Source organism: Urocitellus parryii, chromosome 16 (assembly GCF_045843805.1).
Source record: "Urocitellus parryii isolate mUroPar1 chromosome 16, mUroPar1.hap1, whole genome shotgun sequence".
Lineage (NCBI taxonomy): Eukaryota > Metazoa > Chordata > Mammalia > Rodentia > Sciuridae > Urocitellus > Urocitellus parryii.
Genome location: NC_135546.1, coordinates 16,422,676 through 16,450,096, shown reverse-complemented (window position 1 = coordinate 16,450,096; position 27,421 = coordinate 16,422,676). Strand labels below are relative to the sequence as shown.

The 27,421-nt window shown below is 52.0% G+C and overlaps 2 protein-coding genes across 4 annotated transcripts in view; one reads left to right on the top strand and one right to left on the bottom strand.

Moving 5' to 3' along the window:
* Window positions 1-18,953, top strand: part of Raf1 (Raf-1 proto-oncogene, serine/threonine kinase) — a 64,697-nt gene extending 45,744 nt beyond the window's left edge. For all 3 annotated transcript variants that reach the window (XM_077793486.1, XM_077793485.1, XM_077793484.1), the window contains 15 exons: window positions 516-628; window positions 2,443-2,545; window positions 2,807-2,964; window positions 4,308-4,406; window positions 6,556-6,709; window positions 9,942-9,969; window positions 10,072-10,199; window positions 10,669-10,786; window positions 16,438-16,522; window positions 16,821-16,997; window positions 17,393-17,439; window positions 18,082-18,200; window positions 18,315-18,446; window positions 18,524-18,658; window positions 18,770-18,953. In XM_077793486.1, coding sequence (XP_077649612.1) covers window positions 516-628; window positions 2,443-2,545; window positions 2,807-2,964; window positions 4,308-4,406; window positions 6,556-6,709; window positions 9,942-9,969; window positions 10,072-10,199; window positions 10,669-10,786; window positions 16,438-16,522; window positions 16,821-16,997; window positions 17,393-17,439; window positions 18,082-18,200; window positions 18,315-18,446; window positions 18,524-18,658; window positions 18,770-18,913 — 1,740 coding nt within the window. In that variant the 3' untranslated portion in view covers window positions 18,914-18,953. The remainder of the gene's footprint in view (window positions 1-515; window positions 629-2,442; window positions 2,546-2,806; window positions 2,965-4,307; window positions 4,407-6,555; window positions 6,710-9,941; window positions 9,970-10,071; window positions 10,200-10,668; window positions 10,787-16,437; window positions 16,523-16,820; window positions 16,998-17,392; window positions 17,440-18,081; window positions 18,201-18,314; window positions 18,447-18,523; window positions 18,659-18,769) is intronic.
* Window positions 18,954-19,008: 55 nt separating this feature from the next.
* Window positions 19,009-27,421, bottom strand: part of Mkrn2 (makorin ring finger protein 2) — a 30,077-nt gene continuing 21,664 nt past the window's right edge. The window contains exons 6-8 of the mRNA XM_026383099.2: window positions 26,079-26,189; window positions 20,633-20,777; window positions 19,009-20,496 (exon numbers count right to left, since the gene is read on the bottom strand). Coding sequence (XP_026238884.1) covers window positions 20,359-20,496; window positions 20,633-20,777; window positions 26,079-26,189 — 394 coding nt within the window. The 3' untranslated portion in view covers window positions 19,009-20,358. The remainder of the gene's footprint in view (window positions 20,497-20,632; window positions 20,778-26,078; window positions 26,190-27,421) is intronic.

The following is a 27,421-nucleotide window of genomic DNA, read 5'->3' as shown; positions in this document are numbered from 1 at the left end:
ATTTTTTAAAATCCCATAAACTCATCTCATTTTGTCTATGGCTCATATTGGCTCATGTTCCTTTCTGGGGGGTGTTCATGTTTGTGTGTACATAAGTGAGATGTGTAAAGGGAAAGTGTCCTTTATTCTCAACTGCAATCTCTGATTGTAACTGCTAAGCGTATTTCCACACTTGTACAAACAGGTGTCCCCATTTCCTACTCTTATTCTTTGTGTTATCTTGAAAATGTTTTCCCCTAGTTCGTACATCATGGATTCCCCTTTACATTAATTATAAGCAGTGCAACAAGTGAATGGGTTTAGTGTGACAGTCTGGGTGCTACATGCTTGATTCAAGCACTCCCCTGTTGCTGGATACTCAGGTTGCTTCCTGTGTGTGCATGTGTGTTCGCCATTACAGTCAGTGCTTTGTAAGTCTTCAGCGCCCCCTTGACAGACACGTTGATTGATACCCGTGCTCTTCTTCCGAGGGCTCCTGCAGCGCTGTGGTTCCTAAGGGCGTGTTTTGTTCGCAGGTCAACGTGCGGAATGGCATGAGCTTGCACGACTGCCTCATGAAGGCGCTCAAGGTCAGAGGCCTGCAGCCCGAGTGCTGCGCTGTGTTCCGACTTCTCCAGGAACACAAAGGGTAAGAGCTCCAGCCGCCAGCTCCTCTCTCAGAAAGTCACTCAAATAACTAGTTTCATTAAAAATATTTGTGCTAGCTTTCCATAAAATAGCATGTGTTCACCTACCTTTGTTTATGAAGAGGTAATTCAGAGAAATAAGGCACTAGGAGCTTGACATCCTTGCCCGGATATTCTCTGGAAATAAATACGTGGTGGGTGCTGATGGTGTGCCTGAGGATGGGGCCGGGTATGTCTCTGCTCCTTCCAGGTCAACTCTAGAGATTCACGTTAGGGGGGAACCTGGGGGTTGAACCCAGGGGTGCTGAGCCACGGAGTTCCACCTCTAACCTTTAAAATTTTGAGAAGGCGGCTGGTGGCTGGTATTGTGGCCGAGTGGTACAGCACTGAGTTCAATCCTCAGCACCACATAAAAAAAAAATAAGTAAGTAAAATCCATTGACAACTAAAAAATATTCGATCCTTCTGCTGCAGGGAAAACTTACCCTGTGTCTCATGGTGGTGGCAAGCTGGAGGCGTGTCCTCAAGGACCGCGACTAAAACGTATAGCAACCGAGCATCCATGATTATCCATGATCTGTTATTTTTACCCCCAAAATGGGGAAAACTTTGGAAGGGTCTTTGAGCTTGGCTGTGTTCTTGGAAAGCTATGACTTCTGCTACTCCTCTTCACATACGTCTTCATGTTCCGAGGAGGTCCCAGTTCCAGAGAGGAGTCCACACTCTGCACCGAGGAACAAACTCAAATGAATCTGTTCCTTTCTGTTCAGGACGCTCAAACCCTCACAGCAGACCTCAGCTTTAGCTGGATGTAGCTCTGGGTGGATCCACCAGGCAGTCCGTCCACAGTGCTCCTGAATTACTAGAAAGATTGAGACCGGGAGGGGCTTGGTCTGCTTTTCCCCAGAGCTGCAGGATCAGGAGCTGGCCCCACGGGACAGAGCAGCTGAGGGCTGAGCGGAGGTGGGGTCCCCTCCCTCTTCACTAGGACGCACAGGACTGGAAAGTGCTGTGGAGTGTCCTAGGCCCCGTCCTGGGTATTTACTGTGGATAACCAGGAAGAGGGCTTGGAGAGATTTCTGGTAGGTGGGGCCAGTGTTTGAATGGTGCCTTGTGTTTGATGTTCTCTGTTTACGGAGATTCACCCTTCTGGACATGGGGCAGAGCGCGAAGCTGGGCACTCTTTTTTATTTAAATAGATAACATTTGGTGTTGTCTACAACACAGTAGTCTCAGGGTAAGTTTTAGGACAGTTGAGTCTCCCCAAGACTTAATTTTACAGACTGTAAATAACTCTGCAGATACGACTCGTTTATTAATGGTAACGTGCATTTGTAGTCCCTTTCTATTTATGAATCTTCTAGATTGAAGTAGGCAGACACACACGAAAATCCTGGCACTGTGGTCATATTTATATACATTTGGCAAGCTTTTAGGGTTTTTTTAAAATAGAATGTCAACGTCACAAAACTTCTGTTAAGATACAGTTACAAGTTGGACTTGGTGGAACACACCTGCGATCCCAGCTGCTGGGGAGACTGAGGTGGGAGGACCCACCCATCACCCCACTCGCCCCCACACCCTTCCCAAGACAGTGGTACATGTCACTGTCAAAGCAGACTAACAACACCAGCTGTTGTCCGTAGACATGGATTCCTAGTCAAGTCTTGGACAGGCAGGCCATCTTCCCATTTTTAACACGAGGACAAGGAGGACAAGGACACCGGCTCTTGGTGTTGTGTGGATCGAATGTGCCATGTCTAAGTGGCTCAACTCGTCCCAACATTTCCTTTTCACTCTTTTTCAAAACTTTTAGTAAAAAAGCACGTTTAGATTGGAATACGGACGCCGCCTCCTTGATCGGAGAGGAGCTGCAGGTGGACTTCCTGGACCACGTGCCCCTCACCACACACAACTTTGTAAGTCGCAGTGTTGTCTCTCTGGGGCATGTTGGTGGCGTGCGTTGCACACTAGGAGTTTCTGAGCGTAAATTCTTTATATTGCTGAAAACTTGGGCTAAGCCTTTGTTTACAAAGGCCCTTTAGACATGGTTGGCGGGAGGGGTGCTTCATTTCTGCATCAGCATCTTCATCTGCATAGACGTTTGGGAGGTTGGGTGGAAATGCCTTTGGACGGGGTTCATTGACTGTGTAATGCACACCCGTGTTCTTGTGTCACAGGCTCGGAAGACGTTCCTGAAGCTTGCCTTCTGTGACATCTGCCAGAAGTTCCTGTTAAATGGATTTCGGTGTCAGACTTGTGGCTACAAATTCCATGAGCACTGTAGCACCAAAGTCCCCACCATGTGCGTGGACTGGAGCAACATCCGGCAGCTCCTGTAAGGGACCATCTTTCTCTTTCCCCAGAGATTGGGGTGCGGGGACGTGTGTTCTGACTGCGCAGACTCGGGGCAGACTTGTTGGGTGAATTGTTTTGATCTTGGAACCTGCTTTAGAAACGCGGGGGTTGGGAGATGAGCTGGTTTTAGTGTGCTGGTCAGATTCTCCAAACTAGGCAGGTAGAACCTGTCATCTGTCAAATAAATGGTGGCATTCAGTGAGGAAAAGGACAGGCGGGTATCAAAACCTAAAAGATTCCTGGCCTTCCTGTCCTCGAATTGATATCTCCAAGGCCACCACCGACCGTGCTCTGTTTTGTTTAGTAAGGTGACCAGGCCGTGGCACGGAAGGGCAGGAGGGCACAGTGGTGCTGTTTCTTTACCTCAGACACAGGGTTTGGGCTTAAAACAGTTTGAAAGATACTTGTTTCCTTCAGGAGACAAACCGATTATCAAAATGTATTTGTTACATTTTATTAAGTAATTGAAACTTTCAATTAAAACTGCTCATACGTGCCTTTCAAAAACTTATGTTTACCGGGATGTGAAAAGTCAAAGTTTTATCCTTTCTTGAGGGTAGGAGGCACCAGAAAACTAAGGGATTATCATTAAACCACTGTGGGGCTAAGGGACTGTCACTCCACAGACCCTGAGTTAAATTTCCAACACACACACACACACACACACACTCTCTCTCTCTCACACACTCACACACCACAGTGAGAATGTGGTCTTTGCTCTCTTGCTAGTCACACGTTGACTTTTGCAGACAGCTTGAGTAACATAAATGATACAGACTTTGGAGCCCAGTAGATGTCACATTCTCAGTCTTGTCACTAACGGACACTTCTGAGCCTCAGTTCATTTCTGAAAAAAGGAGCATGGCCTTCCCTGCAGTACCCCCTCCCAGGAGGCTGAGCTGAGCTGAGCTGAGGGGAGATGGTTGAGCACAGGCTCAGGGAGGGCGGGCGCCTCATGGAGGCAGGACCCCTCTGCTCTCACTGACGACTTCTGGCGCTGAGCACGCTTTGCTTCTCTCTGTCTCTGAGACATGGTTTCCAGAGAGCGCTAAGTGGGCTAGGTGGTGCAGCGCCCTCCTGGAGCTGTACAAAGCATTTTGACTGAGCTGAACATGGGGACCGCTTCCTAGATGACATTCTGCAGTCATTCAGTCCCAGCTGTTGGGTTGCTGTCCCCTTACTCCAGGTGGCCTGGAACAGTGGTGGAGAACGTGGTGGGGGGGTTTCCGTGTGGCAGCTGTGGGTTTGCCAGGCGGGCAGCTGGTTTTCTCCGAGATTTCTGCACAGCTATAAATGAGTCTTTCTGTCGCTGATGTCATTTAGGTTGTTTCCAAATTCCACCATTGGCGAGAGCGGGGCCCCGGCGCTGCCCTCCCTGACGATGCGTCGGATGCGAGAGTCTGTTTCCCGGATCCCTGTCAGGTACTGGGACGCCTGGAGCTGTCCTCTTGGGGACTCATGTCGGGGTGGGGGTGTGGCGCTGCCACAGATGGTGGGAGTCCTCACAGCGCAGCGCGTGGAGCCCTGGCCGCTCCTCCAGGCCTTGCTACTGCTGCCCCTCCCATGGGCGCTTCCCTCTGTGGCCCTGGAGTTCTGACATCCCAGAAAGTGACTGTATACAGTTCCTTCTGGTATCATAACGCTTCCCTGAATATCTCATTTTAAAAGCTTGCCACTCTGCCTTCTCTGGTATACAGTAAGATGAGCCCCGATGGGACTGGTCCCCAAACTGAAATAGTGATTTATCAGTAATGAGACCCGCATTTCCGAAATGCCTCGAATTGCCAAGACTATGGTATTTTTGCTATCTTAAAAAATATATAATTTTTTTCGTATAAATATCCTTTCTTTATGCCTTGCTTATAGTTTATTTTGTTTCTCAGCTTTAAGAACCAGGATTTAGTTGACTTTGTGTTAACTGTTACACAGTATAATAGAACCTAAAGTAAAATCTACACCTTTGCCTAACAATATTTTTCATACATATATAATCAGGTAACATCGAAAGGCCCTTATAAAGTGATATATATTTATGTGTGATTTTTTTTGATACTTTGCAAACCACATTGGGCCATAAAATTGTACTTGCCTCTGAAAATTGGAACAATCTAGGTTTCTGAAGGCATAAATAGACAAGTACCTGCAAAGGTGATTTTTTTTTTGACATTTTTAATTTTTTGGAAGTAGTTGAAAACAATAGTTTATTTATTTATTTTTATGTGGAGCTGATGATCGAACCCAGGGCCTTGCATGTGCTAGACGAGCGCTCCACCACTGAGCCACAACCCCAGCCCCTGATTTTTTTTTTTTTTTAAGGTGATTTTTTTTTTTCCTCTCCTTGGAAAAACGTGCCTTCAGTCCCTTGAGTTCCTAAGCAGGTGTCCCTGAATCGGAACAAAGCTTGAACTCGTCTTCACCGCAATAATGACAGCGTTTGACGTTGTGCTCTGAGGCGGGTGTCGGTATTGCACCCAGGGCCTAGGCAGGTACTCAACCAAAGAGCCACACCCCAGCTGCCCCACCCCCGACTGCTGGGTCATTGTTTTTGGGAGGGGGCGTGGAGCTGGGAATGGAACCCAGGGCCTGATGTCCCGGGGCAGGCGCTGTGTGATGCCAAGGCTGGGTCTCCAGACACCCGCCTACCCCAGGGTTCTGCTTCCCAGAGCTCTTCCCGGTTTGGGTGGGAAGGTGTGCTGTTGGCCCAAAGAAGCCAGTGGTTCACTGCACAGTTGGGACTGCAGATCTAAAATCTGAATTCGCAGGAATTGCCTTTGTGTGCTGGTCCTGGAGAGGCGGCGGGGCGGGGCCTTGGCCTGGGGCAGCCCGGCTGACAGCTCTGAGCTCTGTTTTAAATCTTGTGTGAAGTTTTCTAAATTAAACTGGGCAGATTCCAACTAGCTTAGTAGGTGCTGGTGTTTGGCAAATGTTAAGAATCTGTTCTTTCTTCTAGATTCTATAGCAATTTGAGGTGTTCTGTAGGGGTGAAGGAGAAATTTTATAATGTATTGGTCTCCTATTCATGTGAATTACAAGTCCATAATTATTTTGCTTCTCAAAAAAAGCACCCTAACAGAAGAGCGTTTTAAAATTCTGCATGTCAAAAGAATAACATGCTTAAAAAGATTTTTTTAGTTGTAGGTGGGCGCACCCTTTGTTTTATTTATTTTTATGCAGTGTTGAGGACAGAACCCAGGGCCTCACCCATCTAGCCAGTGCTCTCCCACGGAGCCCGCCCCAGCCCCAGAATGAAACATTTTGTCAAGGGTTGTACAGATCAAGTTGTCCCCTAAGTTCTTTTCTCCTTCCTCCTTTGTTACTGAGGATTGAACCTAGAGGCACTTTACCACTGAGCTACACCCACAGCCCTTTTTATTTTGAGACAGTCTTGATAAATAGCCCAAGCTGGCCTTGAACTTGAAGTCCTCCTGCCTCAACCTCTCGGGTCCCTGGGGTAAAGAGGCCGGTGCCACCTTGCCCAGTACCCCTCAATATCTCAATGAAGGTACTTGGTTAAAGGACTCAGTGGGGAAGCCCGATGGCCACTGATGGGATTTTCCTTCTCCTCCTCCAGTTCCCAGCACAGATACTCCACGCCCCACGCCTTCACCTTCAACACCGCCAGCCCCGCCTCCGAGGGCTCCCTGTCCCAGAGGCAGAGATCAACATCCACACCGAATGTCCACATGGTCAGCACCACCCTGCCCGTGGACAGCAGGATGATTGAGGTAATAGGGCCCCTGGGGGACAGTGATGAGATCACTCAGTTCATATGGGTGGGGTTCAGAGAATTTTAGGGTGCAACCCGGTCAGGGCTGTTGCAATACTGTTTCTGGGGCCCCTGGAGTTTTCAGATTCCTTCCTGTCCAGCAGCCGGCAGCTGGGCTGAGCGGGTTGGTGTATCCTTCCAGTGAGGACGGGAATCGCACGAAGAGATGCTAACAGCTGGATGCCTTCTTGCCAGTGTGTGGGGAGCCCTGGTAGAAGGCAGAGCAGCCTCATTCTGGTTGGGAAAGAAAGTAACGGTGATGGGGCACCCCAGCCCCTGGAGGGGTTGCAGGGCAAGGGCGGGGCCTGGGAGCTAGTGAGCAGTTCTTCAGGCAGAGGGAAAAGTGCCCCGAGCTAGTGTTTGCAGTCTGCCTTTCCTCTGCTTGGCTTTTTGGTGTGTTGTGTGTTTGGTTTGCTTTCTGGTCATCTTTAATAACAATTGAATACACTTGAAATACTTCCTTTGTTCTTTATTCTTCTTTATTTCTTTCTCATTGCTTTGGACTAGAATAACAGCCTGAATGCTTCTCCCAGGGCGTGGTCCAGACGATTTTGTTTGAGGGGAAGAGTAGGTATTCTTCTTCATGCCTTTGCCTTCTTGTCATTAACAGGATTGCTGCTCAGACAATAGACTATCTAATGGAAAGCCCTTGTCAAGTCAGTTCACATGTCTAGTCGGACTTGTTTCCATGTTTTCTTTTTAAGTCAGTAAAAACACACACTATGTCGTGTTGCTGATAGATCTTTCAGGTTAATAGTTTTTTTCCTGGTACTGGGGACTGAATCCGGGGATGCTCTACCCCTGAACTACATCCTCTGCCCTTTTATTTTGTGGGAGGTCCTCACTTGGTTGCCCAGGCTGGCCTCCAACTTGCAATCCTCCTGCCTCAGTCTCCCAAGTAGCTGGGGTGACAGGCGTGCCCACCACACCTGGCTCAAAGTAGATTGTACAAAATATTCTAATGCCCTTGGCTTCACAGAGTCAATTTTAACCAACAAGCAGTTGGTAGACTTAGGCTTAGTTGGCACTTACAACACCAGTGTTTTGTACATTGGAAACCAGTGTTTTGATTGGAAATGAAAAGCTTTGGTTGCCATGGACTGGGAGGTCCTTTATTAAATGCTCATCAGAGGTGACTGCTCTCTCTGCACCCTGCTTGTTCCTTAAAAAAACCTCAGGGGCTGGGCACAGTGGTGCGTACCTGTGGTCCCAGTACTTGGGAGTCCAGGGCAGGATCAAGGCGGAGGCCAGCCTGGGCGACTTACAAGAGCCTGTGTCCACAGGGTTGGGTGTGGCTCAGGTCCTGGTTCCGTCCCCAGTATCCAAAACAAAAACTTAAGGACACCTGCCACTTCTGGTGTGGGTTACCTCACTCAGACCGCAGGTCACTTTTTATTTTGGTACTGAACCCAGGGCACTGTTTCACTGAGCTGTGTCCCCAGCCTTTTTACTTTTTATTTGGAGATGGTCTTGCCAAGCTGTTGGAGATCCTCCTGACTCAGCCTCCTATATTGCTAGGACTATGGTTGTGCATCCCTGTGCCTGGCTGAAAGTGTCACTTGGACATACTTGTCAGTGTTGTCACGAGGCCATGCATAAGCTGTGGGTGCTGTTGTCATCATGGTTTGTTCTAATATTAATATAACAATAAACCAGCTACTTTTCTTACGTGATTTTTTTTTTTGCCAGTGTAAGCGCTTTAATACTTAAAAGCGAAAAATTCTTCACTATTATTTTAAAGTAACTAGCAAAACTGTTGTGCTTTAACCTTTCCTATACTTTTTAGAAACATTTTTATTCTTGGGTTTTTTAGTATGATTGAGCATTTTGGATTTTTTTTTTTTTTGGTTTTGGGTCTCAAACTCTGATTGAGCATTTTAACTGGACGTTTTTGTTCTACATAAACCTTATTTAGTTCTCCTAAAGGAAAAGATTCCAAGACCAGAGAAATGCCCCTCCTGACTGTAGAAATGAACAGCAAAGGGTGACATACACAGTGGACACAGGGAAGCGAATCAAGTGACATTTAGAAAAAGATCCTTGTATGTGTGGGAGTAGTTCTGTTATTAAAGGTGCACTGGGCCATGCTCTGACTGAATCACAGAGCAGTTCCTGAATATTGTCCTGAACTCAGGTGGGTTTCAGCCAGTGGATTCCTCGTCGGAGCTGGCCTCTTGCAGACATGCTGCGTGGACCCCGGCTGGGGCGCAGAGGGAGGGTCGCTGTGTCCCTGAGCAGCTCTGCAGGTTGGGGAATGAGGACGAGGCTTTATTGATAACCCCTGGGGGTGGAGAAGCAGCCTGACTCATCATTCTTTTTCTCTTTGCAAGACGTCATTGCGTGGGAACATTCTAGTAATAGTCGTGTTGAACAAGCATCTTGTCCATACTGTGGCCACAAAAAGAAAACCCAGAATGCAGGGCCTCGGGGAAAACACCAGTTTTAAGGGGGCCGAGGGGTTTCATGTTACTCTGTTAAACGTTCCACTTCAAGGAAAGACTTTGAAAGTTGGGGTTTGGGGCTCATGGAGGCCCCTGTGATTGAAGCAGTCTTTAGTTTCTGATAAATTCAGAAGGTTGCCTTGGACCTGTCACCTGAGCAGAGTAGGACTACCGTCAGGGCTTGCTCCGAGGGGACAGGCGGCCTCTGGGTTTCTCTGCCAGCTCCGGCTCGGTGGCCTGGCAGGTCTCTTGACTGCTCCCCTGAGTTTTCTTATAGTGAAACATTGGCCAAGCCCTTGGGGATTCCTGCTCTCTCCTCTCTCTGAGTTGGGGCTGGATAGACCATGTCAAGTCCACCTCTGGCCAGGGGACTCCAGCCCCTAGCCGGGGGAGCTCGCCAGGGAGTCCCAATGCCCCTCCCTCCTGTAACCCCCGGGAACCAATAGAGCAAGGTCCCAAGTCCTGGGAAGGGGCTCAGCTGACGGTGACTTGGCTCGCCCTCCTCTTTCGTGTGCTGTTTCTTCTGAAGATGATCCAACACTCATGTCCAGTTCCCGACTGCTCGTGGGAGACTGGCCTCCAGCCTCGGGTGGATTGACTTGGGGGACTGTGGTTAGGATAGGAGTCGGACTTTCTGGGTCTGAGGCCTCAGAGTCCACTCTGTTCCTGCACATCCCCTCCCCCCATTTCCCCTCCCCCGGGAAGCTGTTCCTAGGGCACCGCCTGACCTGCTCCTCTCTTCTGTTTCAGGATGCCATTCGAAGTCACAGCGAATCAGGTACTTTCCCTAGTCACTTACTGACAGTAATGGCTTCTTCTCTCTATGCTGTGTATCTCTGTGGCTGACCCCGTGTGGACTCTGTTTGTCTTGTCTATTAAGCCTCGCCCTCAGCCCCGTCCGGCAGCCCCAACAACCTGAGCCCCACAGGCTGGTCCCAGCCCAAGACCCCGGTGCCGGCACAGAGAGAGCGGGCTCCAGGATCTGGGACCCAGGAGAAAAACAAGATTGTGAGTATGGGGCGGCTCCTCCTGGCGCTGAGGGTTCCACGGTGGAAACGGCTGAATGTCAGATGCCTTGGCCTGGCTTTGGGGTGCGACCCTGGTGCAGCCTGGTTAAGGACAGGGTGGCTGGGTGGGTGGGTGTGATGTGCTGGGCACCCTTGCCTCAGACGACTTCCTGGTCTGCTTCCACTCAAGTGGCCTTTTCCCTTACGGAGTTGTGTGTGTCTCAAATACGGCGACGGGCCAGGGGTGCTGGCACCTGCAATCCCAGCCGCTCTGGAGGCCGAGGCAGGAGGATGGCAGCCTGTCAAGTTAGCGAGGCCCTGTCTTAAAGACGGGCTGCAGAGGCCACTGGGTTCCCTCCCAGCAGCTCCAGAAAAAGGGGGCGGGAGGAGGGCTGCTTTTTTTTTTTTTTTCGTCATCGTCAACAGAATTGTCACTCCATGGAGTGACTGACAGTCTCCACTTGTTGCAGAGGCCACGGGGACAGAGAGATTCAAGCTATTACTGGGAAATCGAAGCCAGCGAGGTCATGCTCTCCACCCGCATTGGGTCGGGCTCCTTTGGAACCGTTTATAAGGGCAAGTGGCACGGTGAGTCTGGGCCTCCTTGTCAGGGGGCTCTGGGGGGAGTCGAGTTTCATTCTGAGCGCGGAGGGCACTGGGTCCCCTTGCCGAGCAGCACCCTCCACGGGTTCTGAGTCACACCTGCAGGTGGAACATGGTGTCACGTGTGGGATCTCGGGCCGTGCTGGTGGACGCGTGCTCTAAGGTGGCTGTGCTGGGGATCATTAGGGGCTTCTCCGCTGAGCAGGCACCTGCCCCCCTCGGGGATGTGGCTTCTAGAAACGTGAAGCCAGAGCGGACCCGAGGGGTCTCACCTGCAAGAAAACTGAGGCGCAGGGAGGGAGCAGGACTCGCTAAGGAGGGACGGGGGTGAACAGTTGGGCGGAGGACCTCCCTGGTAGCTTCCTCTCGGCTATGGAGAGCGGACACGGGTCTTGGCTCTGAGTGGGAGTCACTTGGAAGAAAGGGACTCTGTTAGTTTCTGTAGCTATGGAGTGACACACTTGACATTTGTTAGGATGGGAGCAGTGTTCTCACGAAAATGTTACGTGCCCCCCCAACACATCTCTAACGCAGCATCACCCCCAGTGCCTGGCCGTCTGTCCTTTTTGGTAGAGAGGTGGCAAGAACCATCTCTGGTTCTCTGAAGCCTTGTGCTCACTAATATGGGGGTTTCTGGCTCCTCAGGGGCACAGGAGTGAACACTGGTAAGGTGCATGTAACATGTTTCCTTGGGACTCTTAGGAACGTGGGGAGCTGTAGACAGTAAAGACGGCTTATCTGCCATGCGACCAACGCGGGCTTCATGAAAGAAGGTTCGATTCATGAGTCAGAGCTAGTGAGTTTGAAAATAAAGAGACACACTCTCATTACCTTTCATATCAGCTCCGGGACGGCTTCTCCTAGCTCCCACCACTTAATGCGGTGGCGAGGTTGACAGAAGAGGCTAGCGAGAGGGGGAGCATGCCAGGGAGTGAGCTTTTATTGGGCAACAAAAAATTCCAGGGAAAATCCCATCCAATGAAGGTCAAGGGGGGCAGCATCCCAGGTCAGGGGCCAGGCACACCTTTGCATGGACAAGCGCTCAGACCTGGGAAAGGGTGGGGAAGGCTCAGACGGAGCTGTGTTTAAGCCCCTCTCAGCCACCCAAGGAGGGAACTCAAATCACGTTCGGGGATGGCCTCCCACAGGCTCACAAGCTTTTTGTTTTGGTACCTGGGATTGAACTCGGGGCACTAGACCACTGAGCCCCCTCCCCATTTTATTTAGAGACAATAGTGTACTCTCCATCCGTCTCGGCCTCCGGGATTAGAGGCTTGGCCACCCCTCCCATCAGAGAGTGATTTGCATGAGTGACGGAGCGGTAGGCCACCATCAGTGAAGACAAAGAACGAGGTATCAGGGAACCCCAGTTCTAGACTGGGGGCTCTGTGTGTGTCCGCCCCAATATTTGTTTATAGTGATGTCTTACTGAGTGTCATGAAGGTGGCAGCTGTTCTGCTGATTTTCAATTCAAGAGTTCTGTGCTCAGTGCAGCAGGTAGAGAGGGAGCTGCCTGGGGAAGGGACAGGCTTGGAGCCCCGAGGTGAGCCAGGATCTGCCTGGGCAGGTTCTCAGGCTGTCAACAAGGACAGCAGGGAATGACGCAGCCCCTGACGATGGGACATCGCTAGAGCTGGTCCCACACCTGAGGTGAGCAGCCGCTCCAGGGCTGTTTAATGTGCGCAGAGCCTGGGGTTTGTGACCAAGTCGCTGACAGGATGACGACACCTTCTTTTCAAGAGCGGGACGTATCTGTGGTAAGAGCAGACAGTGGCCGGGTATTTAAACCGTGTAGGTCCAGCAGGGACAAGAGCTCTTCCTCGTGCGGCTGAGGACCGTGGTGGCAGTATCTGATGTGAAGTGGGACAACACCTAGAAAGCCGTGTTGCTCCTCAGTTTAGGACGGAATCAGCCATTGCAGGTTGACAATATCAAAGGCCAGAAACAGTGGAATGCACCCTGGTAGCCGGGGCTTGGGGCACATCTGTCCCCTCGTCTGTGTCACCTGAGGACCATGCTGTTGGCCCAGGAAGGAAAGTCCAGGGGCAGTTTCTCGTAAATCTGTGTTGCCTGAGCATGTTCCCAGTAGAAAAATCCGAAGTGGAACATTCTCAGGCTACCTGCATGTCCCTCGCTTTTGCTGTTAAGGCAGAAAAGGAATGTGTGGTTTGTCGTGGGCTGAGTGCTTCCTGAGCTGCCCGGCATGGAAGGGCACCAGCCATCTACCTAGAGCTGTGTCTGACTCTCGACAGTTAATAAGTACTGGGTTTTTTTAGTTAGTTGCTCAAGACAGTACAATAATCTTGACATATCATACATTTGCTTCAAATAGGGTATGAATTCTCATTTTTCCATGTGTATACATACAGCAATCCTAGTGTCAGGTGTATTCTGTGGCCCTCCCTACTGTGACACTTATCTTTTTCTTCCCTTCTCCCTGACACACTCGTGTATTTCGTGAACCCACGAGGGTCTCCTTCCGTCTTCTGTGCAATTTCCCTTCTCCCTCCTCTTTTCCTTGTTTCGTGGTAATCATCTTCTCATGCTCAAGAATCAACAAATAGGACTTACTCAAACTAAAAAGTTTTTTCTCAGCAAGAGAAATAATAAGTGAGGTAAATAGGGAGCCTACATCCTGGGAACAAATTTTTACCCCTCACGCTTCAGATAGTATACTCTGGAGATTAGCGCTCTAAGAACTCAAAAACTTGAACAAAAAAACAAGTAACCCAATCAACAAATGGGCCAAAGATCTGAACAGACACTTCACAGAGGACGATATACAATCAACTAGTACACAAAAAAATGATCACCATCTCTAGCAGTCAGAGAAATGCAAATTAAAACCACTCTACTATCTCACTCCAATAAGAAAGGCAGCCATTATGAAGTCAATAACAAGTGCTGGCGAGGATGGGGGGAAGGTACACTTGTACATGGCTGGTGCGGCCAAATTGGAGGACAGTATGGAGATTCCTTGGAAGGAAAGTGGGGAATGGAACCACCATTTGACCCATCTATACCCAGAAGTACTGTCTTTTAAATGGGGCACGACTGCCAGCCAGGAGGGCAGGGATGGCACACTGCTGATGTCCAGGAACCCTAGGCTGAATTGGAAGTCCACTTTTTTTTTTAGTTGGACACAAAACATTCATGTATTTTTCTGTGGTGCTGAGGATCGAACCCAGGTCCTGCCTGTGCTAGGCAAGCGCTCTGCTGCTGAGCCCTACTTCTGTTCAGGGGTCTTAGGCTGGGGGCTGTGTCCTGAATTTCATGCTAGGAACTGAAGTCCCACGGGCAGCTGTTAGCCTGTCACGTGCCTGGGCACTTAAAGTTCCATTTTAGAATTCCTTTAAAAATGAGCAGATTCTAATAACCAACACCTAAAAACAAATTTTGCATCTTAATGCAGTACTATGTACACATCTGTCCTCAAACTTGGACCCTTCCCTTTCTTTGTATGGGGAAGCCACACCCCAGCAAGTGGGAAGGAGTGGAGGGAGGCAGCGCCTGCAGCAGGTACAAAGCCAGCGGCTCAGTCCCCCAGGAGTCCATAGGAGTGGGTCCTGCAGGTGTTGAGGCCTGCACATGCTGCCCCATCTTCCTCCCTCCTCTCTGGTGCCTCCATTCTTCTACCTGTTCCTTTGTTCACGCACTGGGCCCTGGCCCAAGAATTCAGATAGTGTTTGAGTGTAATGGAGTCTGGGGTTGCAGAAGCTCTGACCGCCTTTGCCTGAAGAACCTGCTGGGAGCTCACGACTGGGGCACCCATGCCAGCTCCTGGCAGTCCCCACGTGAACCAAGTCCTATGCCTTTGGAAGCTGTTAGAAATGTGCTCTGGGGTGGCTCTGCCACACGTACTCAGGGATTGTGACTAAAGTGATGGGACAAAGAAAAGAGGCGCTTGGAAGGAATAAGTCCCGTTCGTTTTCCCAAAGCAGTGCAGAGCGGGCGCCGCTGGACGGAGCTCCGTGAGGACCAGGGCAGGGCCTGCAGCCGTCCCCTCCTGCGCCGCCAAACCACAGGGTCTCGGCAGGCTCTGCTCTGGGCTCGGTTCCCTGCCCCCCATCTTGCCTCCCCTCCTCTGTCCGGCCAAGTCCTCTGCCACTTACCTGTGTCATCGTAGCCAACTGTCCCTTGCACATGCCCAGCACCTCCCCACCCCACCCCACCTCTTTCTCCCCCTGTAGCTTCTGCTGGATGGTCCTCCCTTTGCCCTGCCCACGTCCTCCAGGAGACCAGAGCTCCCGCCCTTGTACTGTCGTAAGGACCTCGTACATGAGGCTTCCTGACTTGCGTATTTCTTTGGTAGAAGGTGGCCCCTGAGTCTTGTCTCCACCTAAGGGCAGCAGTGCCTTCCCAGGCTGCCCTGGACAGCGAGGCCCAGGAACTGGGTCAGCTGGGGCTCCCAGGGGATGGTTTGGCATCTGTGGTGAAGCACCGGTTCAGTGGAGGCTGCAGGGAGGGTCCTTGCCCTTCGAAGGAACCAGGTTGTCCTCCCACGGGCTGACTCTTCAAATTATATCTACAGAAATGACTTTTTGCAGTGGGCACTGGCCCCGTGGTTGCTGACCACTGAGCTCCATCCCCAGCCCTTTCCCTTTTGAGACAGGGTCTTGTTGAGGTGGCCCCCTTATGATCCTCTCCCTTAGCTGCGCCTCCGCACCTGGCCCAACAGCACGTACAGAGCGGCTCCCAGAGCTGGAGCGCATAGAAAGTGGGACTGACATCTGCAGATCTGAAGCTGTAGGGACACTGGCTGCAGTCAGCATCACCGATAGTCGCAGGAGCAGGAATGGGGAACCTTCCTGGTCCCTAGACCTCTGCTTGTCTGCAAATGCACAAAGTATTCACAGAGGATTGAAGGGGACCTGGGCGCTCACAGTGCCAGGGTGTGGGAGGCACTCGGTGTTGAGGACGGTCAGTTTTTTTAGAGTGTGAATGAGAGAAAGTGAGAGACAACGAACGAACGAGAGTGTGTGAGATTATAAGTGTGAGAGAACTAGAGAGTGAGAACGACGTGTCAGTGTGTATGAGAGAGAATGAGTGTGTGCAAGAGTAAGGATGAGGGAGAACGAGAGCGCGCAGGCGAACAAAAGAGTGAAAGTGTTTGAGAGGGAGAACGAGGAAGTGTGTGAGAATAAGAACAAGCATGAGAACACAAGCGAGAGTGCAAGAACGAGACAGTGAGAGTGTGGGAGAGAGTACTCAAGTGTATGAGACAGCGAGAGTGAGAATGAGAACAAGTGAGACAGCGCACGAACAAGAGAACAGAAGAGTGTGTAAGAGTATGAGAAGGAAAGAGACAGAACGAGAAACAGAATGAGAACAAGAGAACGAGAATGAGAAGAGCAAGAGCGGAAGAGTGAGAAGGCGACAGAATGAGAATGTTTAATATTTAGTTCTCGGCGGACACAACATCTTTGTTGGTATGTGGTGCTGAGGATCGAACCCGGGCCGCACGCATGCCAGGCGAGCGCGCTACTGCTTGAGCCACATCCCCAGCCAACACCTTTTTTGAGGACCTGCAGGCTTGTCCCCCCCCCCCCCCGTAGAGGGGGTTCTCTGTGAGTCACTGTATCTCTTCAACCTAAAGTGACCCACTGACCTGGTGCCGACTCTCCACTCATCTGCAGGAGACGTTGCAGTGAAGATCCTGAAGGTTGTGAACCCAACCCCAGAGCAGTTCCAGGCCTTCAGAAACGAGGTGGCTGTCCTGCGGTGAGTCTGGCCCTGGGCCCTGCACCTCCTCCCTCTGGAAGGTGGACACTTGGCGAGGCCCACTGCCCTGGGCGGCCCAGCCGTCTCTGGGTTTGTTTGAGGTGGGGAGGACCATCGCTGTTGCCAAGTTGCTTTCCCATGGGTTTCGAAGACAAGGGGGCCTTCCCCTCCCCGTGGAAAGTTGGGAGTGTGCTGGTCACAAGGTCCTGATGACGGGGCCAGCCCTGAGCTCACCGGGGCTCCTGCTGGGTCGTTGGCCTGAGGCCTTGTGGGAAAGCAGAGCTCTCCTCCCCCCCAGCAAAACGCGACATGTCAACATCCTGCTCTTCATGGGATACATGACAAAGGACAACCTGGCCATCGTGACCCAGTGGTGTGAGGGCAGCAGCCTCTACAAACATCTGCATGTCCAGGAGACCAAGTTCCAGATGTTCCAGCTGATCGACATCGCCCGGCAGACGGCGCAGGGGATGGAGTGAGTAGCTAGGCCCTGTCGCTTGGCACTGAGAAGACAAGTCTGTGGGTGCGCAGGGCCAGGGAGCAGGAGGGGGGGGTGGAGCTCCTCACCAGGCCCAGCTGGCCCTAGTGCTGGGCCATGCAAGGCACAGTCCCATGGTGTAGTGCAGGTCCACAAAATCACCCTCTGTAGTGTCAGAGAGGAGTACAGTGTGCTCTCCAGTGCGTGCATGACTCCATTTCTGCTTTAGTCACACCACCGTCGCGCAACAGCATGTTTATGCTGTGCTCCCCCCTCCTGGTGACGCAGACCCGGTGAACAGGGCGGGTGGCTTTTCTTCCAGGCAGGAGTTGGGGACAACGTTCTCCTGCACTCCAGAAGCTGATTTTAACAGACTTCCTCTCCCCTCACAGCTACTTGCACGCCAAGAACATCATCCACAGAGACATGAAGTCCAACAGTATCCTTTGGGGTCTGAAGCCAGCGAACAGAAAGAAGGGAGCTCTGTCACGATAGCTTCTTGGGAGAGCATTTGGTTGAGAAGAAAAGGTAGTTTGTAGCTGTTTAGATCCAGACTCAAAGTTGCCAAATTCCCAAAATTACTAAATAAGTCATCTCTTTGGAGCTCACTGTTAGAAGCAGCCCCTAGGAAGACTTGTGTGTAATAAAGCTCTGCCACCCTAGCTTCTTGGCCAGCAGAAGGGTCCTGGAGATGTATCATTGAACGGTGGGTGTTTGTAGCCACCATGGGACTCCAAGGCTTTGGCTCTGGATCCTGAGCACCAGCAGCTCCCTAGGCCGGCTGCAGCTGCCTGGTGGCTGTTCTGCCGTGAGCGCATTCAACCTCAGGAAGGGATCTGCTAGCCACTCGGAGGTAATTCACAGTCACCAGGCCATGTCCAGCCCCCTAGGGAAGCTCCAGAAGGCTCACAAGGCCAGGGAGCCAGCACCTCGGTGTGAAAACGAGGACGAGCAGCAGGAGACACACTTGAGGATCTAGCACATTTGTTGCACAGGTGGCGAGGTGACCCTGTTAGAAGGAACTTTGTGGAGAATTAACTTGACCGACCTTTGGGAGCTAGCGTCCTTAACAAGCATTGAGACATATTTCTCCACGAAGGCTTAACAGTGAAAATTGGAGATTTTGGTTTGGCGACAGTGAAGTCCCGCTGGAGTGGCTCTCAGCAGGTGGAGCAGCCCACGGGCTCCGTACTGTGGATGGTGAGGAACCTGGGGGGGGACGGGACCAGCAAACTGCATCCCCTGGGGAAGGGCCCCTAAGGGCTGAGGGAGGGACAGCCAGGCCCCATGATGACTGCCGACCCGCCCTCGCAGGCCCCGGAGGTGATCCGGATGCAGGACAACAACCCCTTCAGCTTCCAGTCCGACGTCTACTCCTACGGCATCGTCCTGTACGAGCTGATGACCGGGGAGCTGCCCTACTCCCACATCAACAACCGGGATCAGGTGATGTCCGCGGGCACTTGGTGGGAGCCCCGGGCCCAGTGGCGGCCTGGCCACTCACTCCCATCCTCCCTCCTCAGATCATCTTCATGGTGGGCCGAGGCTACGCCTCCCCCGACCTCAGCAAGCTCTACAAGAACTGCCCCAAGGCCATGAAGAGGCTGGTGGCCGACTGCGTGAAGAAAGTGAAGGAGGAGAGGCCTCTCTTTCCCCAGGTGAGACCCCGGGTGGGGGGAAGGCACTAGAGGTGCGGGAGGGCGGGTGACAGCAGGACGCAGTGTTTGGAACCCCAGCTAAGAAGGCCCCCGGCTGCGACCTTGTTTCAGATCCTGTCTTCCATCGAGCTGCTCCAACACTCCCTCCCCAAAATCAACCGGAGCGCTTCTGAGCCATCCCTGCACCGGGCAGCGCACACCGAGGATATCAACGCCTGCACGCTGACCACGTCCCCCAGGCTGCCTGTCTTCTAGTGGACTTTGCATCTGCGCTCAGCCCGGGGAGGAAGGGAAGGCAGCACCTTCCTTGTCCCTTGCTCCTGGGGCAGAGCGTGTGTTCTGAGAAGCTGCTGCTAAGGACCTCCTAGAGACGCACAGGCCTTAACTTCACGTTGCCTTCTTTTCTACCCTTTCTGGCCCGTCCTCCTCCCGTCTCCAGCATGCACAGGGGATGCTGACGGCCCTGCAAGAGCCGAGTATCTTTAGGGCAAAAAGAAGTGGATGTCAAGGTCGTGAGCGGACTGGCCCCGCTGTGGGGACATGGGGGTTTGGAAATCAGCTTCTTTTGAGAGACAGTGGTGCAGCGCCAACCGTTTTGCACATAACTCACCGAACAACCCAGGACTGCGGAGATGCGCCTGCTCTATGTCGTACCACGGGACTTGCCTGTCACAGCCCGAGATGTCCAGGGCACACGGTGCTCCGCCCTCCTGTCCTGGTCCTTGGGAGCAGCCTCCCGTCATGCTGAATTCGTCTTCCAGGGGCGGCCCCTATGGGGCGGGCCGCAGGGCCAGCCCCGTCTGTAGTCACATAATTGTGGATGCAAGGAAGCCAGGAATACAGGTTTTCTTGATTTGGGTTTTAATTTTGTTTTTATTGCGCCTGACAAGATACAGTTATGATGATTCCTCGATTATGTTATTTTAATAAAATAAATTAAATTTAGGTTTAATGGCTGTTAACCCTTTCCTTCTAGAGCTGGGAATGGAACTCTGCTCCTCAGGCCCTTGACTGAGAGCTAACTATAAAAATCAAGCATTCTCAACTCGGGTCTACCCATACTATAGGGACACGTTTTATAAAACATCTCTACAGCATTTTACAAAAATAGATAAAAAAATTCAGGTTTAGAACAAGCTTGTTCTAACTTGCGAGGTCACACACATTCTTTAATTAAAATCAAACGGAGCAAGAACTCTGGCCTCCTCCTCTAAAGCGCTACTGGGCCAGAAAGAAACTAGCTCCCGTGTGGACAAGCCAGGCCTTCCAGGTAGGGAAGGGTGGCCCAACACTTCAGCTGCACGCGTGAGACACTGAGGAGACTCATGAGGACCGATGGCCCCTCAACAGCAGCTCACTGTTTACACACACTGGGGACCCCACGGAGGAAGCCTTTGGTAAGAAAATTCAACGTGCTCCGGGGCCAGCTGCGAGTTTACTGTTTTCTAAGGAGAACAATCGGGAGCGGAGCCAGGTTTCCTCTAAAGCAAACCGCCCAGCAGCCAGCTGGTGCCGAGGGGCTGGAGGTACAGCTCAGATACCAACTATAAAAATAGTGATGGCGTGTACTTATTAGGTTACTTTATATGCTTCACTCGTCCCAGGGCTGTCATAGGGAGAGTGGAGGAGACCAAGGGTGAGCACAGCCTGGCTCACGCCCTGGCTCAGCAACGCCCAAGATGCAGGGACAACCACTGACCCTAGGGTTCTGAGGATTCCACTCCAGAAAGGTGCATGAAGAGGTCCCCAAGCTCTGTCATGTCAACATCTTCAGTGCTGGGGACCTGCCGGGTTTCTCGGTTTTCGATGAAATCCCACAGCCGCACCGAGTTAAAGAACTGCAAGAGACCAACGGGCGCCTGGTTACGCTAGGACCACAGGAAGGCCGCGAGCCCCCGCCCCCTGCTCTTCACGGCTGCCACAGCTGATCGATTTTGGGGGTGGGACAGCCACCAGGGCCGGCCCAGTCCTCACCCTCACAGTGCCTTCAGAACTGAGCTGTTTCCGGGGTTTCTCTGGCTCTGCCAGCCGCCCGTCTGGGTACGCGTGACGGTAAAGACATTTGCTTCCAAAGGGGCAGGTCCCCTTGCCTTGCTCAAAGTATTTACAAGCTTTTTTCCTGAAAAGCAGAAAATTGAATGAATCGAGGAAGAATGACCAAGTGGGAGAATGCACGGCGCAGGTGGGCTGACCTCTACCGTGATGCCAGAGGTCATTTCACATTTTATAGCTGGGGACACTGAGGCTGGAGAGGTTCAGTGACTTGTTTCGGGTTATAAGGAGCCAGGATTCCAAGTTCCCAGCTGGACAACAGCCCTCTCTTGCAGGGCCTTTCAGAACTACACATGCCGGAGGAGGGGTGCTGCTGCTGGGCAAGTCACCTGCAGGTGCCCTGAACACACCTCAAGTGCCACGTCCATCTGCTCAAATCTGCAAAGCACGTTTCCCTCCCTCCCTCCCTCCTGCAGCAGTGTGTCAAGGTGTCCATGGGTCAGGGACAGGGAAAGCAGTGGATTTTAGCAGACGCCTAAATCACAGGCCTCCCTCCCTCCCTCGTGTTCTCCTCAGCAGTTCCCGCAGGTGTGAAGCTCATGGGCCGTGGGGGGCAGCCGAGGCACAGTGTCCTTTCTGAATTCTGTGCACAGCCCGTGTGTTAAAAACCCTGCTCCTGAGGTCACTCGCGCTGATGAAACTGGGCACCTCCAATCATAAATGACCCTGGAATCCTGAGGAAGGAGGAGATGCAGAGACAGCCCAGGGTGACAGCCAAGGGTGACACAGGGCAGGTGACAGGAGGGACCTTGTGGATTGGACACCAGAGGTGAAGTCCAGACTTTTCAGTAGCTCCCCGAGATCAGGTGGAGCCCAGGTCACTAGAGGTTCCGTCTGGGCTACCAGGCAGCAAAGCTGAGGTGTCCCAGGAGGCTGGCTCCAGTAAGCTCACCTACACTGTCCCCCCTGTGTCCCACTGCCTCCCACACAGCACTATTCTTTCTCTTGGTCATCAAGATCCAAAACCTGAGTCCACTTATTCTCAGCTCTCAAGTCCAGCTGCACTTATGTTCACAAAGCACCGCCCAAACACCAGTCCTGCCAGTCCCCACAATGTCCAGGGCGGGGGCCGCGTGCCTGCCAATCCCATCTCCCCCCCACCCCCGCAGTGTCCACCCCTTTTACAGAACCTCAGAGGAGCTTCCTCACAAACAGCAAGGGCCCTCCCACCACCACCTAGACCACTAGGGGCATGCTGGGCTCTAGATATCAGTCCATCTTTGTCCCTGCAGGTCCCACCCATCTGTCTACACATCTACTCCAACTCCAGGGACAATTCCCACTGCCCCCAGGTGCAAACTCTGTAGCTTTATCCCCCCCCATCCAGGCTCGGGGTTCCTGCGCGGCCTCCCTTGCACCTCACATAGACCTGTTTGGGCCTGGGCCACTCATGAAGAATCTGTCACCAGAAAACCTGTATCATAACCGTGCTTTTGTGGTTTCCCGTGACATTATCTTGCCCGTATTCTACACACCCCCAGGGGTGCTTGGCTGGAGAGCCCCTGGTGGGTGCCCAGTAAATGTGTCACACAGCAGCAAAGAAGGAACAATCCCAGGTCCCAACAGCAACAATTTTCAGACGACTCCAGCAGAGCTCCACTGCCCCCTTGTGGACACCCAGTGGGGCGACATGAGGAAAACGGGATTTTGGTGCAGCCAAGTAAACTGACCAGACCCTCCTGCTGGCGACTATAAACAAGCACCTCAGAAAGATGAAGGAAAGCAGGAAGGCTCTCTGGGGAGCAGAGAGACCTGGAGAGTGGAATGGCCACAGGGAGGCCCGGGGCAGCACCACTCGGGCAGCTAGAACTCTGAGAAACCCAGTCTGTCTGGCTTCAGGAACCAAAAGACCAGGGCTGAAGACACCAGCCACTGGACGGGAGGACGTGCTCCCACAGAAGGGCCTCAGGAGAAGCACAGCCCGGCTAGGTGTCAACTGCTCAAAGCTGGATTATCAGCACGTGGACCCTGCAAACAGAGGCTCAGGGCACGTGATGATGCAAAGACGGAACTGAGATCCCCACGGCTGCCGTTTCCCACACGGCCCAACAGATCCAGGCTGTGACGTAACAGGTACAACACCAGGGACCCAAGAATCACCAGACTCCAACCCCCAAATAATGATTTCAAAGCAGCCATAACATCTAAAAAGAACAGAGCCTACGGCACAGTATCCAAAGGGCAGTCACATGCGATTAGAGCACCAGAAGAAAAACCGCGTAGGATCCAGGCACCAGGGCACATGCCTGTCATCCCAGTGGACCAGGAGGCAGAGGCAGGAGGATCACGAGTTCAAAGGCAGCCTCAGCAAATTAGGCTGTAAGCCACTCAGCAGGACCCCGGACCCCGTCTCTAAACAAAATATAAAACAGGGCTGGGATGTGGCTGGTGCTCAAGTGCCCTGGGTTCACTCCCTGGTACAAGGGAAGGTGTAGGGTGGGGGAGCAGGAAGAAATGGTCAAAATTTCCATAATTTTGTACTGGTGAATGGTATTCAGACAATACCAACCAGTACAGCAGGAAGAAAAACACTCTTAAGCAAAATGTCCAAAAGCCAAAAACTAGGACAAAGTGAAAACCTTGAAAGCAACTGAGGGCCAGGAGAGGGACAGTAACTTGAGAAAATGACAAGGGTATCCCCAACTTCTCAGAAACCAGAGGTGCTGCAAGACAGTTGCAATGCACTGAGAAAATTCTACCTACTGTGTGAGGAGACAAAGGCAGAGAGACCAATTAGACCAACATATTGCATAAACATCCTTGAAGAATAGAGGGGAAAAAGCCAGCCATTTGGCAAACACCTGTAAAGTCAGTGACTCATGAGGCTGAGGCAGGAGGATCACAGGTTCAAAGCCAGCCTCATCAAGTTATCGAGACACCAACTCAAAAATAAAAAAGGGCTGGGGATGTAGCTCAGTGGTACTACGCCCCTGGGTTTAACCCCCAGTACCACAAAAAAAAAAAAGCCATTTATGATTTTTTTTTTTTTTTTAAGAGTAGATCAACAGAGCAACAAAATGTTAGAAGCGGTTCTTGAGGCTAAAGGAAAACAGAAGGAACTCAGTTACCCCTTAGTGGTCACAGAACGAACGGGTTCCAGGATTCCCCTTGAACACCAAGCCCACAGCACTGAATCTGACAGACCTTTGCACATCCTGCCACACGTATTAAGTCACCCAGGTTATTTACAATGCAAACGCTATGCAAACTGCTGTCACACTGAATGACAACAGGGAAAAGCCCCTCTTGTTCAGTGCAGATGAGACTCTGCTGCGTGTGCAGCTGGGATGGGACCCAGGCCACATGGAGCGGAGCAAGGCAAGGGCTCTCCCTGAGCCACATCCCCAGCCCAGACACAATTTCTTTTTCCTGAATATTTTCAATCAGTTGGTTGAATCTACAGGCGGACTCAGAGGGCTGACTGTGCGTGTCAAAGGAAAGATCGTCAGGAAGTCAGGATCGAGAAAATACAAAGACATCTCCTTTCAAACAACAGTTTTGTTTTTTAAAAAATACACCGGTGAACAGAATGCACGTGCATTTTACCTAGAGTTCAAAGGCAGTGACGAGGCAGGTGGGGCTGTGGGAATGTTAATTCTGATTGAAAAGAGTCACCACAATCCCTAGAAGAAAACATTTCAAAAAACAGGCGGAGCTGGCTGAGTGTGCGTTAGAGCTCCTACTCAGGGCAGGCACACGGCCGTGGGTTCCATGCCCAGGTGAAAAAACAGGGCTGGTGGGTATGAGCTTGGAGACTGCGTTCAGGGGCTGGGGACAGAGCTCAGGTGGCAGAGCACTTGCCTCATATGCACAAGGCCCTGGGTTCACTGCCCAGCAGTAGCACAAAAACAACAAACTATTTAAATGTGATTCTAAAAACTATTCAGAACTGTCAAAATTGGGAAACGGCACACGTGTCCATCAACAGAAGAACGGGTGAGCTGCGGCAGACAGCCTGCTATCTATAGCTGTGACAGGTGCCATGGTAGTGGCTGGAAGGGTGGCCCCCAAAAGACAGTCCAAAGGCTGAGCCCTGGGATCCGAGTGTGACCTGCTTTGGACGATGGTAACTAATGAGCCCAGAAGCGAGTCCCGAACACCAGGTGAGCCCTAAACCGACCTGCTATCCCTGCAGGAGGCAGAGGGTGGAGACAGAGGAAGACACTCAGACAAGGTGGTGCTTCACAGCCAAGGGACACCAGAAACTTCGAGCACCACCAGCAGCCAGGGCAGGTGCAGACTCTCCCCAGGGGATCCAGAAGTAGCCAGCCCTGCCCACACCTGGGTTTCAGGTTCCCTGGCTCCAGAATTGTGAGAAAATACATTTCTGTGGTTTGGAGACACCTGGTGTGTGGACAATGGCTACAGCAGCCTTCGGGAATTCATGTGCACAGTTCAGCTAAACAACACTCTTCCTAACAGAGGGCCCAAAGCACAGATGTCACTGTGACCTGTAGCCCACACACACACAACAAGCCTGTGGTGACAGGGCACTGAGTGGCAGGCAGCAGCGCCTCTCCGTGTTTCTGGGTGGTAAACCCACAACATCACAGGGACAAGGACAGGGCACACTGGTGAGCAAGGATGGAAGCGCAGGAGCAAATGAAAAGTGCTGGAACTCACTCTCCCCCCCTCACTCCAACCCATCAGCAAGTCCCCAGAAAAACCCAGTCTGGGCCTCCTCGCCACATCCGCTCCTCTGCCCAGGTGCGGGCTGCAGCCATTGCCCCTGGGTCACGCGCACTAAGCTGTCCTGCTCTCCCCATTTCCACCTCTGCCTCCTCCTATGATATATTCTCCGATCAGCCCACAGATATCACTCCAGTGACCAGACGTCTCTCTTGTGATCAGACCCCAGGATGGTTTTCCACCTGCTCAGGGACCTATAAAGCCCTATCACTGCCCCTACTTATCTACCAGCCAGCCAGGCTCCTGCCTCAGGGCCTGCAGGGACCATTCCCTCCATCCAGAAGGTTCCTCTCATGGGCTCTGAGTGCTCCAGGGCCACCTCACTGAGGCACTCCAGGGTCTCCCGCCCAGAGACTAAGCCCTCCGCACTTCCCACCCCTGACTACCCGTCTCGTTTGCTCCTGATTATATTTTGCACGAGGCTGGGCTTTCTGTCTACTGACTCTGGTGCTCGTCCAGCCTGTGACACAACCCACCAACAGCTCTTTGTTGAATGAACAGTCGACCTCAGCTCCAGAGACCAGGGTTCTTAGTGGGTGTTGCTCAGCTTCAAAACTAAGACCTCCCCATACCTCACTCCTCTCTGCACCCCAGAACTTCAGGGAGGCCTGAAAGCCAGACCAGAGGTCAATATCACAGCTGGGCAGCACCAGGTCCCATCTCCACTCAAAGCACTTACCCCATTCCCTGTTTGAAAGCTTCAATTAACTCGTTCTTTTTATTCTGATCTTCTACCCAATACACGCTTGGAATCACGAACTCTGATATCACACGGCACTCCGGACAAGACCTGAAATAAGAACCAGGTTAGGGCCACACTGTCCATGCTCCAGCTCCACTTGCTCAGACACGTGCCCCAGGGGCTCCCTTCCTTCACCAAAACTCCCAACAGGGGCACTGACAGTTACCTACAAACTCACTGTAAGAAACAGGTTCCCCTCACCCAGAAAAAGGCAACCCAATTTTGAAATGAGCAAAGAATCTGAGTATTAATCTAAAATAACTATTAACCACATTAGAAGATGCTCATTATCATTAGTCATGAGGAAATGCAAATCAAGACCACACGAAGATACTGCTTCACTCCCTCAAGGATGGCTCCAATCAAAAATAAAGACAAAACAAGTGTTGGTGAGGGGGTGAGGCCATCAGAACCCTCTAAACGGCAGGCAGGAAGGTAAAATGAACAAGCAGCCATTTGGGGAAATAACCTGTGGGTTCCTTAGTTAAATGCAGAGTTTCCCTAAGACCCAGCAGCAATTCTAGGCCTGGAACACACCTAGAGAAACGAAGGCCTGTGTCCACTTAAGGTTCAGAGGAACCTGTTTCTTACAGTAAATAGGTTCTTAAGTGACCGCAGGTGCACCTGTTGGGAGTCCTGTCCACACCACACACAGCTGTCACAGGAGCACCATCCCCAAGAGCTGGGGAGTGGAAAGAACCAGAATGGCCATCAGCTCATGGGACCAACAATGTGCCCAGCGTTCGATGGCCTATGATCCGCCCACAGAGATGCAGAGCTGACCTACACCACCACAGGGGCGAGCGCTGAAGCTAGCCAAGCGCGAGAACACATGGTTCTGTTGAGGAAACACCTAGAATACAAACATCTGTGGAGACAGGAGCAAGGTCAGTGGCTGCCTGGAAGGAGAGGGGAAGGGGCAGTGGCCGCAAATGGACGTGCCTGAGAAGGTGACCCCTTCTGCAGTTAGGCTGTGGGGACAGCTGCACACAGCAGACCCTTTACTCCTCCACAAAGGGGCCGAGTCACTGCGGAGCGCGACTCCAGGAAGTTACTGACCTCACCAGGCCTCAGGGTCCTGTCTGTGCAACGCAGATGGCACTGAGGGCATGACACGGGCTGCTGCAGAGGAGCCCCCACCAGTGCCAGGCGTGCACCCCCACCCACTGCTGGCTGGAGCACCACCGGTGCCAGGCAGCAGGAAGTGCTCACACACGTTCCATGCAGGCCTTTTTTTTTGAAGGTTAAAAAAAAGAAAAGAGGGGCTGGGGCTCAGTGGC